Source organism: Nuphar pumila, chromosome 5 (assembly GCF_984573655.1).
Source record: "Nuphar pumila chromosome 5, dmNupPumi1.hap1.1, whole genome shotgun sequence".
Lineage (NCBI taxonomy): Eukaryota > Viridiplantae > Streptophyta > Magnoliopsida > Nymphaeales > Nymphaeaceae > Nuphar > Nuphar pumila.
Window position 1 is genome coordinate 102,562,475 of NC_143253.1, and position 14,036 is coordinate 102,576,510.

Here is a 14,036-nt window from a genome sequence, read left to right on the forward strand (position 1 = left end):
TACATGATGCTCATTCGGACCCTCAAACACACTTTCTAGGAAACATTGCGTATTCGAGAGAGAACACCCAACACCATCTTGTCTCTTGAAAGAATCATTATTATAAAGAAGTGTATATTTTTTCAAAAATAAATTAAAGTGAAAATTTAAAGTGAAAAGTGTAAAAACATTAAATTTAATATTTAATATGGTATTACTTTTCTTGCATCTTTCCCACTTCCAAACGCGCTCATAGTCAAGTCACTTCAAATCTTTCCGGTCAGTGTACAAAACAAATGCTCTGTGTACCTATCTGTATCTCCTAGGTGGCAGTAAATGGTTGTTCTGATTTTTTAACACGTATTACTATTTCTTCCGAAAATTATAATTGTTCATAAATAAATATTTATTTTCACAAATTTTTCTTCCGTCGTTTGGCCACTATATAAGGGTTTTCCAAGGCGCGCCGTAACCATCATCTCCGTCGTCGTGCGACGCTGAGAGGGTCGTCCGGCGTCAGTTTTCCGGCGAGTTTTCTGTTGATGATCGCGATTCCGGCACGGTCGAAAGAGGGATTCGGGCGCCGTGCTTTGGCATGATCTCGATCGGCGAGTTTCCGGTTCGTCCCTCTGCGTCTTCTTCTAAACCCTAGTTTTTTCTTGCTTGCTTGGTCTTTTATTACGGCTTAATATGGAGGGAGAACCCTAATTCTCCTAGAAGGAGACCTCAATTCATCCCGGGCGTGGGTTGTAGGGTCTAGATCGACATGGATCGCGAGCTCCTGTTTTTTTTCAACTTCGTTGGGCTTTTCTCTATTTCTTGAGTCAGGAGATTGTTTCCGGGTCGCTGCCCTCTCTCTCTCTCTCTTTCTGTGGTGAATAACTCCTTGGTTTTGTGGAGACACGAATTTTTTATTGTGTTAATTTGATTGTCTTATTTTAGGAAAATTAGATGATTCGTGTGAGGAACTAAAGAGTGGATTAGTCGATCGATGCATGGCCAAATGATGCTGATTGTCAATTTTGATTTGTTGGCACTGATTTTGGTGCAGACTTTTTCTTTGAAGTCGCTGTAGTAAAACGGTGGCTTGTCTAGAATCGAGTTCCTGCCATAAGGTGCTTTCCTCTTTAATTGTATTTGTTATTTGTTGCTCTTTAATTCGAAGGCTTAGAGACTGTCATTTGTATAAACTTCATGCAATTGTTCTGTTTTAAAGAAAATAGCTAGCAAGAGCAATATAGATTAAGAAGAATGGGGAAAGAAGGGATAAGGCAAGTGTGGGTGTTCAACCAAGGTTCTTCATTGGTTGCCTCCGTGTAACAACGATGCTTTTGCCAAAATTGAACAAGAGAACCCACTAACAGTACCGAGAGTTACACTAGAACACATCAACCACTAATGCAAACACACAGATACATTGAGACAGCTTAATCAACTGAAGACCCTAGCGAGCTGCTAGATATCTGCACAATCTAACTGGAACTTGCTAATAATTAACTATATAGCGGAATCACTTGATAAATAATAATAAGCAGCAATAAATTGCTGACTTTATATCATTCGAACTCCCTTCCACTCTTGCCTCAGGGATTAAAGTCTGGAAACTTTTCCTACAATTATTTTTCATGCACTATCATCAATTCCAGTGACCTCCAATGCACTAAAACTATCAAGAGATGTTTGTTGACAAGATCACTATGTTCACTTGTTATACAGAGCAAACTACCTGTTAACTGCACTTGTTTTTGGTAAGCTAATATGCTTATTTGCTAGTCAAGCATCATGGATTTTTAGGGTACAAAATTACAATTAATATATTGTGAATTTATGACTCATCCGTCTTTGAGAACCAGTACATGATCCAGCAGTAAGTGGCCAACCTCTTCCTGATGGATACCTTGTAAAGCAGAGCAACACATTACTTGATGACCAGGATTATTGCGGGCATGCTTTCTTATATGTTTAAGTTCTTTTCTCATAGAAGCATCCAAGCTTAAAAATCTTGGCTCACACAGGATGCTCTTTGGTATATGATTAGTAAATAGAATTGGATTTTTTGCATTATTGACTGTGATATAGTTTTTTAACCTATTGGTTATTATCTTCAGGCATTTAAGCAATGCACCGTGTGGGTAGTGCCGGAAATACATCAAACTCAACACGTCCTCGTAGGGAAAAGCGGTTGACATATGTGTTGACTGATTCTGATGATACAAAGGTCAGGGGTTCTTTCTTTACTTTTAGGTTGTCTGTATAACTAAGATGGCATGTCTAATTGGGCTTATGCACGTTTTTTTTCTTATCATCTGAATTTGTTTGTAAGATTCGGTAAACTGATTTTAACTTTAAACTGCTGTGTGTAGCATTGTGCGGGCATCAATTGCCTAGCTGTATTACAGTCATCAACTATTGGTGGTGAATGTGACTATTTATTTACTGGAAGCAGAGATGGGACACTGAAGCGATGGGCATTGGATGGAGATTCTGCAAGTTGCTCAGCAACATTTGAGTCGCATGTGGACTGGGTATACTTCTTTGTTTGCCTCTTAAGTTTCTCTGCCTTTCTTTTTTGTTATCATATGTCATGCCTTTTCTCCAACTTGATGTTTGTATCATTTTGCTAGGATCTGCATTTCTTTTCTTTTCTTTTATTGATGTCTGTCCTTCTGAGAAGAGGAAAATGTATTTAATCAAAGATCATCAACTGATGAACAGAAGAGGATGCGACAAGGTGTCACCCCTCATGGATATGTTGGCTATGCAACATAACTGTTGCTTTGACAGATTCCATATCCTCTTGTTGTTTTTAATATCCTCTGAACAGGTAGTTTCATGGTAATATATGAAGCCATAAGTTTGCATATCTAGGTATTGCAATATGTTGTCATCTACAAAAAAAGATACTTAGGATCCAATGGAATGTCATCTGCTTCTTTGCTGTTTGATTCATGAACAGTATCATCCTTTTTTTACAGCAATAGATTGTTGGAAGGCCAGTGAGTCCTACCCTGCTGAAAGGGCTTGATATGTTACCACACTAGACTGAAATGTAGCACCCTGAACCTGCTAATGTCCACTATGATGTACTTGTTAAAATGTATTGATTCATATATATATATATGTATATTCATATATGAGTGTATATGTATATATTATATAATTTTAAATGGTTTTTCTTTCCTTTGTAATAGGTAATACCCTTTTGAGGTATTGTGGTGATTTTGTACATGTAATAAGCTCTGCCCTTTAGGGGCAGTACTGACCTCTTTTTGTATTTTATTTTTATCCTGTCCATTACACTTTTGTAAAGGGCAGTTTTGTCTTTTAGTCAATATAACTGTTGGGAATCTCCAACAACTATAGTCAGTTTTGTCTTTTAGTGAATATAGCTGTTGGAGCCTTTCTCAACAGCTATATGGGTCATCTTGGCCCTCTTGTTTGTATATAAATAGGGACCTCTTGTCCCATTAGATACAATTCTTTTGCTAAGCATATTATTAATAAATATTATTATTTTTTAAGTGTTTGTTGAATTGTATTAAGCCCTTGTTGGCTCTTTGTATTGTCCCTAGTGGACTTGTCGTTGTGTACATTGTGATTGTGCTCTTGTATGCCCTTAGTAGGCTCTTATTTGTATCTTCTGCTCATTTCATTACAGTACTTGTGTAGGCATTATGGTTTTGCAAAATTGGCAGCAAAGTACTGCTTGTGTAACATTTTCTTCCTTGCTGAAGGTTACATATTGGAGAAGAGCTGCTAGGTGCTACGATATTTTGTGCCTATTTTCTTCCTTTTCAAATTCATGTTTTGTGTTATCTTAATTTGACATAGAAAATCCAGGCATCACTATGAGTTATATTTGCTTAAATTTCAGTTTTTTGCACGTAAGCTTTGAACTTTTAAAATTGAAAAAATTGGTTGGAGTTCTATTTCAAGTAGGCATATTATGCTCCATGCACTGTAGGTTGTCTCTGCAGTTCTGATAAGATAATAAGTTTTATATGGGTGTGATACTAGAAGAAAAAATATATGCCTTACAGGTAGTTATGATAGTTTTTCAACATTTTTTTTCTTTTTGCCCCATAAAGACTAAGTATGATGGTCTATTTCTAATTATATTTTACATCATCAAAATGCTTTGTTTCAAGTTATTATTTGCTTTGCAATTATTGTCTGTTAAATTTCCCTTCGGTCATTTCCATGTCTAGTTTTACTTAACTTAAATGGTTTTTTATTTGACTAGATTTTGATAATTGGTGTCAGGCATGCATGCCCCACAGTTTTTTTTTTTGTTTTCTGTTTATTTACCTGATTTGAGTGTGAGTTTGCCTTGTTTCCTTTCCCAGACAATAAAATTTTGTACAAATGTTTCTCGGCAAGAAACTGTAATTGATCAACACCTAATGAGTTTATTATGACTTCGGTCTTTATTCTGGACTTCTGCTGGCAGCCTTACCTGTGTCAGAGATATGCCAACAGGGCTTTGGCACAGCTGGATACCTCTAGAAGCACATGCATCTCTCATGATGTTATGTATACCTGTGTCCTTTTTAACATCTTACATATAAGACTGAGTGGCTTTGTGTGCTTGTGTGTTGTACTTTTATGGCAATTCTTAACTGTATTCTGTTGTGGGATATTGGACACCATATATATATATATATATATATATATATATATATATATATATATATATAGAGAGAGAGAGAGAGAGAGAGAGAGAGAGAGAGAGAGAGAGAGACGGCTGCACAGGAAGAAAAAACACGTTCATTCATATTAGGGCTGCTCTCTATGTTAAATAGAGAGAGGCCAAAAGAATAAATTACATCTAAGTCCATTATTAAGTAAAATTATCAAATAACCTCCAAACTAAGAAGATTTAAACTTAAACCACCTATTCTCAACACTCCCCCTCAAGCTGGAGCATAGATATCAATCATGCTCAGCTTGTCACAACATTTTGAGAAATTTGGTCTAGCAAGGGGTTTTGTAAACATATCTGCAACTTGATCTTCCGACTTTAGATATTTGGTAGTGATATGTCCAGCTTGAATCACATCCCTTACGTAGTGGCAATCAACTTCAATGTGCTTTGTTCTCTCATGAAAGACAAGATTGTTCGCTATATATGTTGCAACTTTGTTATCACACATCATGGTCATAGGAGAGAAAACCTTCACCTGAAGATCATGAAGAACAGCACGAACCCACATTAATTCAGCAGCTGTTTGGGCCTTAGCCCGATATTCTGATTCTGCACTCGACTTGGAAACCACATTTTGTTTCTTACTTCTCCAAGAAATCAAGTTGTCTCCCAAAAACACACAGAATCCTGTAGTAGATTTTCTATCTACTACAGATCCAGCATAGTCAACATCAGAATAGGCCACTATCTCCAGAGTTTCACCTTTCCTGAACAATAAGACCTTTCCAGGAGAAGATTTTAGATATCTAAGAATCATTATGGCTGCATTCCAGTGTACCTCAGTTGGTTTGTCCATAAACTGGCTAACTTTGCTTACTGCTAAAGCAATATCCGGCCTGGTCACAGTTACATATAATAGCTTCCCTACTAGGGAGCGATAGCTTTTGCTATCAACTGGTTTTGACCCTTCTTCAAACAACTGAACTTTATGGTCCATGGGAATATTTGCTGGTTTAGCTCCCAACATTCCCGTTTCATTTAATAAGTCAAGAACATACTTCCGTTGAGACAAAACCATCACTTCACGGTTCCTAGCAACTTCTATACCCAGGAAATATCTAAGTGAACCAAGGTCTTTTGTAACAAAGTGCTTTTGAAGATGAGCCTTTGTGTTTTCAATATCTTTCACATTGTCTCCTGTAAGAATGATGTCATCCACATATACCACCATAACAACTATGCCTGAGTTAGTTTTCTTGATAAATAGAGTATGATCTGCCGCTGACCTATTAAAGCCAAAGCATGACATCACTTCAAATAACTTTTGAAACCATGCGCGAGGACTCTGTTTCAAGCCATAAATCGCGTTTCTCAATCTACACACCTTCTGACACTCCCCCTCAACCTCGAAACCTGGAGGTTGTTGCATGTAAACAGTCTCAGATAGATCCCCATATATAAATGCATTTTTCACATCTAATTGGCACAAGCTCCAACCATGCTGAACAACTACTGAGAGAACAAGACGAATGGTACCCATCCGCGCAACAAGAGAAAAGGTTTCAAAGAAGTCAATACCATATGTATGAGTATACCCTTTTGCTACTAATCTGGCCTTGTACCTTTGAATAGAACCATCAGATTTGTACTTTATTGTATATATCCATTTACATCCAACAATGTCAGCATTTGCTGGGGAATCAACTAGATCCCATGTATGCTGAGATACTAAAGCATCCATTTCTTCTTGCATAGCCAGCTTCTAGCGATTATCAAGCTCTGCCTGTTGATAGTTCAGAGGAATAGTTTCAGCAGATAAGGCTGAAATAAAAGACTTCATCTGATTTCCAATTCTGGCATCAGAGACAAAATGAGATATGGGATATAAGGTACATTGTCGTGTCCCCTTTCGTAGAGCAATAGGCCTGTTATCATCATCATGAAGATCACTATTGTCAGTAGAACTTACCTCAGGAGAAGAAGAAGATGAAGGCACTTGCGGAGGTGGAGCTCTACGCACATATACCAATGGAGGATTATGAAATCTTGAAGAGGATGAAGTTTGGTTCAGTAATGAGGGCACGAATTCCAAAGGAAAAAGAGGTATAGGTAATGGAAAAGACTCAGCTGGATCGACCTGCAGCGGGGAACCGGTACTAGAGTAATATGGAGTGGATTCCAATAAAGATACATTCGCACTGACATACTCTCGGCGAGAAATAGGATCATAGCATCGATATCCCTTTTGATTTTTGGGATAACCTATAAATATGCATTTTGTAGCTTGAGCAACTAATTTATCACGGTCAGGACCAAGTTTGTGGACAAAACAAACACATCCAAATATTTTGGGCGAGAAAGAGAAGAGTGGGGCATTAGGTTTTAGGATATGTAATGGAATTTGATCACCCATGAAAGATGAAGGCATGCGGTTGATCAGATAACAAGCTGTGGTAATCGCATCACCCCAGTATAACGCAGGAACATTAGATTGAATCATAATGGTCCGGGCAACATCAAGCAGGTGCCTATGTTTTCGCTCAGCCACCCCCATTTTGTTGAGATGAATAGGCACAGAAAGTTTGAGGTTGGATGCCGTGATCTTGGTAAAATTGTAACAAAACTTTTGATTTAAACTCAAGAGCATTATCACTACGAACAATCTTGACAATAGATTCAAACTGAGTTTTTATTTCAAGAATTAAGGATTTGATAATACTTGGAACTTTAGATCGTTCTTTTATTAAAAACACCCATGACAACTTAGAGAAGTCATCAACAATAACTATATAGTATCGACACTGAGTCCTAGTAGGAATCTTACTAGGACCCCATACATCTGCATGAAGAAGTTCAAAAACTTTATTACTAGACTGACTCTGACTCGAAGGGAACGAACTTCGATGATGCTTGCCCAGCTGACATGCTTCACACTGAAATGATGTGGTGGAAGAAATTTGAGGAAAGACCGAACGGAGCTTTGACAATGAAGGATGACCAAGACGACGATGCCATTAAACATGACTGAATGAGTGTTCCACTGCATCATGAACATTATCCATTTGATGATGTAGGTAGTAAACTCCATTTTCTTCATAGCTTCCACCAATCTTCTTCCCTGTTAGCAAATCCTGAAAATGACAACCCATCGGATCAAATATTACTCTACAGTTTTGTTCTCTTATAAGGCAACTAACAGAGAGTAAACTTTGAGGAAAGTTTAGAGCATGAAGAACATTTTGCAACTGTAATGAGGAGAATATAAAAATATTTCCTTGACCAACAACCGGGGAGGAACTCCCATCGGCTAATGAGACTCCTTGATGAGCATTAATATCCTTTAGATCTGAAAAAACAAGTGAATTTCCACACAAATGTCTGGATGCACTAGAGTCAATAATCCACTTACTGTCAGTCGGATGAAGATGATTTCCGGTTGAATATGCAACACTAGCTACAGGAGGGGTGAAACTCAAAGGACGAAGAGCTATCATCTCATCATATTCAGCACGACTGAGGGTGATACTACTGTCACTTGCAGAGATATTTTTCTGTACCTTTGTTGCCTCGAGAGTAGTAACATTTGTTTTAGGAGCATATGACTTTGATGAAGAAGAGGTTGGCCGGCCATGCTTATCCCAACAACGATCTTCTAAATGTCCAGATTTTCCACAGAATGTACATTGGAGCTTTCCTCTGCCTCCCATACTTCGTCCACGACCTCGTCCTCTGATATTCTGAAGATTTCCACGCCCATAACCAGATGAGACAACTAGAGCAGATGACTGGGTCACAGGCTGAGATTGTGGAAGAGAGACCGCAAGTCTACTCAGACGATTATATGCCTCAGCAAGAGTAGGTACATCTGAACCAATCAACATTTGGACTTTTGCAACAGAGAATTTTGAAGATAAACCTGTAAGAAACCGAGCAACCATAGTTTGTTCTTGATGATCCTTTTGTTTCGAACAGTAGAGGGGTCTGTGAGCATTAAGTCTTTCAAAGGCAACTTTGACGGATGCATAGTACTGGGCCAAGGTCTGATCTCCCTGCTGTAAATTATATATCTCCTGTTCAACTTGCAGGATACAACTCACATTAGTCTGTTGTGAGTACGTATCTCGAAGATTGTCCCACATCTGTTTGGCTGTATGATAGTAAATTAAACCATCTCCAATAGGGGGTTCAACACTATTCATAATCCACGACATAACTATGTCATTATCTTCATCACAGGTAACATATTTTCCCACTTTTTCAGTGGGTTCGTCTTCCAAGAAGATATGTTTTCTACGATGTCCAGATACCGACATCATAAACGTTCTAGACCACCTGGCATAGTTAGTTTCATTCAACCTTATAGAAGAGCCGTACGAAAAGGGATTGGCAAATGCCTTATACTCTACAATATGTTCCATTTTGGAATCACATTTCGAAGTTTCAACCATACTGAAGATATACTTCTGTTTCAGCAGAGATAAAAATTTGGACAGACTTCAATCAACACAGGGAATAGCGTGTGTTACACTCACACATCAACCGATACGACAAATAGCAGCTGTTCACAAAAAAAAAACCACGATAGTAAGGAACAGTAGCCCACAACAAGAATATTTTCCCAGCACAGCAGGGAATCAAGCCTGCAGTTTCCACGACAGTAGTGAACAACAACCCACAAACATGAATAATAGTTTTAATTTTTTTTCCAGCACAATAGGGAATCACAACCAACATAACTATGCATACGCAGAAACTGAATCATAACAGAGGCTGCTCCCAGACATATATAGCTCGACAGTAAGTCATATCTCAATCACGAGCAACAACACAACAAGTGCGATTGCTGTTTCTCCCAAATAACAGGAAGTCACGACAGGAAATCACGAAAACAGAAAAACCACGACAAGGAGATTGCTGCTGTGCCCAAACATCAGGATATCACGGCAATAAAACACGGCAACAGAACATCACGGCAGGAAATCCAGGAAATCACGGCAAACAAACTCGGCAACAGAGAATCACGACATGAAATCACGACAGGGACAAAACTCGGCAACAGGGAATCACAGCAAAGGAAAAAAAACCAAAACGAGGAGCTACCAGACCAGCAACACACAGCCACAACCAGCAGCACGCATCCACATATGCTCCCTTAGATCTGGGCCATGACCTTGGTCAAATCCCAGATCTGTTATCAGATCTTACACAAAAAAATAAACAGCTGACCTGATTGAATTTTTTTTTCGTTGGTGTAGATTAATCGTAGTTTGATCACGATCGATCACACTCCCACGATCGACAACTCTGATACCATGTAGAGAGATGCACCGAACCCTAGGGAGAGAGAGAGAGAGAGAGAGAGAGAGAGAGAGAGAGAGAGAGAGAGAGAGAGAGAGAGAGAGAGAGAGACGTCTGCACAGGAAGAAAAAACATGTTCATTCATATTAGGGCTGCTCTCTATGTTAAATAGAGAGAGGCCAAAAGAATAAATTACATCTAAGAAAATTATTAAGTAAAATTATCAAATAACCTCCAAACTAAGAAGATTTAAACTTAAACCACCTATTCTCAACAGGCGTTAATTTTTTTTATGCTGGCCATCGGCCAGCATATTCAAGTACATGTCAAGTACCTAATGTTCAAGCACCTACGACTTTTCATATATATATATATATATATATATATATATATATATATATATATATATATATATATATATATATATATATATATGAAAAGGTGGTAGCTGCCTAACCGTGTTTTTCCCATGTTTTCCTTAAATCTACCATACAGATGCGTTCGACATGATCAATTTACTAGGGAATGACACTTGGATAATGTTTTTTTCAATAAAAGATGATTTTTTTAAGCCTTAAATATTTATGCAAATATTAGACCGTCGATTTTTAAACCTTATAAAAACCTACCTGCGTATCGGAATCGGTTGATCCAAGAGTCTATTCCTATAAAATCAAGCATGTAGAACACATCTGTGTGGTTAGATTTAAGGAAAACATGAAAAAAACCCTTCAAAAGCCCGGTTAACCGGCGGTTAGCAGCTACCACTTTCACACACACACACACATCTATACATATATATATACATATATATATATACATATATATATATATATATATATATATATATATAGAGAGAGAGAGAGAGAGAGAGAGAGAGCTGTTATGACAGCCTACTGCAAGCGGGGGTGGGTGGGTGTTCCAAGTTGTTTTTCCCAAATCTGACCATGCAGATGTGTTCTGCATGGCCAATTTGTTAGGAAATGACACTGGGATCGTGTTTTTTCGATAAAAAAACATGATTTTTTATGCCTTGAATATTTATGATATTTATAAAATTTTTACACTGGAACACAAATGTACGGTTAGATTTGAGAAAAACATGGAAAAGAACCCTTCAAAAGCCCTATAGGCAGCGGTAGACACAGATCGGTGTGTGTATATATATATACACGTGTGTGTGTGTGAGAAAATATTTGCTACTAATGAAGGCAGGAACTAATGAGCTAGAAATCATAGGTGCAAGTTGTATAGACTCAATCTAACCACATAGATGTGTTCAACATGGATTATTTGCTAAAGATCAAGCCTTGGATTGTGCTTTTCTGATGTAAAAACATGATTTTTTAGTTATGAAATGTTGTCACATTGTGGGCCGTTGATTTTTGAACACATGTAAAAACATGCTTTAATTACTTGTCATAATCACATGATTCAAAACAGGTTGCCTACTAAACAAACCATCTCGATCACATCCGTAACATTTGATCTTCAAAAAATTAGAAAATTTTGAAGAAAAGAGTGAACTCATTAGTTCCTTACTTTCATTAGTAGCCAATGTTTGCTATATATATGTATGTATCTATGTATATGTAGGAAAATGTATAGTTCCTAAATATCCTTAACACTTCAAAAAGACATAGTTACAAGTATTCTTTCCTTAATCTAAGGTCTAAACCTCTGGTTGTGTTTGTCATTGTTTATTTAATTAAATTTGTGCTTTGGATCAAATCAATTTAACCATACAATTTGATTTTTTTCATCATCAAGTTTTAGTGCAGCATGAGCCATTGATTTTTTATTGCTCTAAGGACACATCTAAACATAAAAAATATCTCATTTAAAGCATGTTTTTTACTCTAAATTATATTGTTTACAACTATGAACTCTGATTAAGCGAACACATATGCATATGCTTTTAGTGCAGAAGCAAATCTTCTGTTTTAGATATTCTGATGAGAAAGAATCAGAAAATCATGAGATCATGCTATATCATTAACTGGGCATGATTCCTAAGATACTAAAATTCTTGGTAACTCTCTGATTGCTACCGCTGTTGATTTATTTAGTTTTCTCCAATTGTTGTCAGTTGCATGTGACTGAGATTGATCTCTGCTGGCTTTTAGTGCTTGGCTAAACAGAGCGCCATGGCGCATGCTTGTTTCCCATTTTATGTATGAAAAATTGCTAAGGTGAAAGTGTTTATGTGTGTAGGTCTAGCTTGTGGTAACATCACAGATTCGTGTCATCTTCTGACTTCTAGTACATGGAATTCATTTTTGTTTCATGAAAGGACTAAAAAGGAGGAAATCTTTGGAAAATATTCTTGTGACTGCTTGACTACTGTTATCCAATTATAGATCTTTTTTATTTTATAGAATCAATTTTTGACGTTTCCTTTCTCTTTCATATCACCATCTTTTAGTACATTTCTGGTTTAAAATTTGTATTGCTTCTTTTGTGTTGGCAAATCTGTCACTTTATATTTTTTTCCATAATAACAGCTAGCTTTGTTGTGCAGGTTAATGATGTAATCCTTGTAGGCGACACACTTGTTTCATGTTCTTCTGATACCACTCTGAAGGTCAATATTGTTTTGGTCAATATGTATCCTATATATTGCAGACTTGTCATCGATCTATTGAGTTACTGATTATATTGGTCTTTTGGAAATGAACTAGACTTGGAATTGCTTGTCTGATGGGATCTGTACAAGAACATACCGCCAACATTCTGATTATGTCACATGTTTGGCATCTGCAGAGAAAAATGTAAACTTTTCCCTTTTCTGAACTTCACGTTGTAATTAATTTTCCATGTTATGGTGCTTGTAAGTGTCGCTTATTTTCTTGTCAAATGAGTGTCTGATCCTTTTATAGTGTCATTTTAGAGCAATATTGTTGCCTCTGGTGGCCTTGGTGGGGAGGTCTTCATATGGGATCTTGAAGCAGCAGCTCATCCAATCTCACGATCTGCTGATGACATGGAGGATGATGGTTCCAATGGAATTCTTAGTTCAGGGAATACTGTTCTGCCAATTTCTAGTATGCGTTCTATCAATTCAAGTAGTGGAATTTCACTTCATACAACACAATCACAGGGGTATAGTCCCATTGCTGCGAAAGGTCACAAAGAGTCAGTGTATGCACTAGCAATGAATGATTCTGGAACACTACTTGTTTCTGGTGGGACTGAAAAGGTATATCATTTTATTATGATATTACTTTTATCTGATTCACAATCTCTTTTGTGTATTTGAAAGTACTGCATACATGATGACTCTTTGATATATCTGTGTGGTTATGTATGCATACTAATTCATTATGTACTAACTGCATATTTTATAAGGTTGTTCGCATGTGGGATCCTAGAAGTGGTTCTAAGAAAATGAAACTAAGAGGTCATACAGACAATATAAGGGCATTGCTGGTGGACTCAACTGGCAGGTATGTACTTTTTACACAATTGAGAATTGTTGGCTGGCAGTAACTGGAGTCCATTGAATTGACTCCCTGTGCCAGCTAGCGAAGCTTGACATCTTATGCATTTCAATGTGTGGTCTATTAATTGGCAGGTATGTGCACAATCACAAGTCCACTTGGACAACACAAAAAGCCAACTAGAGCTTGCAACAAATATTAGAAATAAAGGATTTTATAGATAATATGCTTAGCTAGAAGCATTACATGAATGGGGACAATGTGTTCCTATTTATACACAACTATTTATATGCAAAAATACAAGAGGCAAGGAGCCTTGGGAGCTCCCATAGAGTCGTACGGCTATATTTATCATAGTTGGCAAACTCGTGACTCAGACTCGGACCCCTACTTGGGTCACCGAGTCGGCGGGTTGATTCAGTGACTCAGATGAGTCAAGACTCTATATTTTATAGTGTAAGAACATGAATAAGACATGAAAATAACTAAACTTCTAGCTAATATGTCAATAGATAAGTTAAAAAAACATATAATTATACATGATTATTAACTTTTTTCATTGAACAATATTAGATTCTTCATAACAAGTGACTTTATATAAGAATTATTCATTAAAATAGTAAAATACCTGATAAAAAAATTTATTTAATGGGTTGGATCAGCAGTCCTGAATC

At 37.2% G+C, this 14,036-nt stretch overlaps 1 protein-coding gene across 3 annotated transcripts in view; it reads left to right on the plus strand.

Annotated features, from left to right (window-relative positions):
- Positions 1–459: 459 nt before the first annotated feature.
- LOC149837953 (uncharacterized) overlaps positions 460–14,036 on the plus strand; it is a 74,946-nt gene continuing 61,369 nt past the window's right edge. Inside the window, exons 1-8 of one of the 3 annotated variants that reach the window (XM_090006282.1) lie at positions 460–598; positions 922–1,094; positions 2,088–2,197; positions 2,343–2,504; positions 12,444–12,506; positions 12,604–12,693; positions 12,813–13,121; positions 13,271–13,368. In XM_090006282.1, coding sequence (XP_089862408.1) covers positions 2,099–2,197; positions 2,343–2,504; positions 12,444–12,506; positions 12,604–12,693; positions 12,813–13,121; positions 13,271–13,368 — 821 coding nt within the window. In that variant the 5' untranslated portion in view covers positions 460–598; positions 922–1,094; positions 2,088–2,098. The remainder of the gene's footprint in view (positions 599–921; positions 1,095–2,087; positions 2,198–2,342; positions 2,505–12,443; positions 12,507–12,603; positions 12,694–12,812; positions 13,122–13,270; positions 13,369–14,036) is intronic. The other 2 variants (XM_090006283.1, XM_090006284.1) reach the window with 2 other exon arrangements.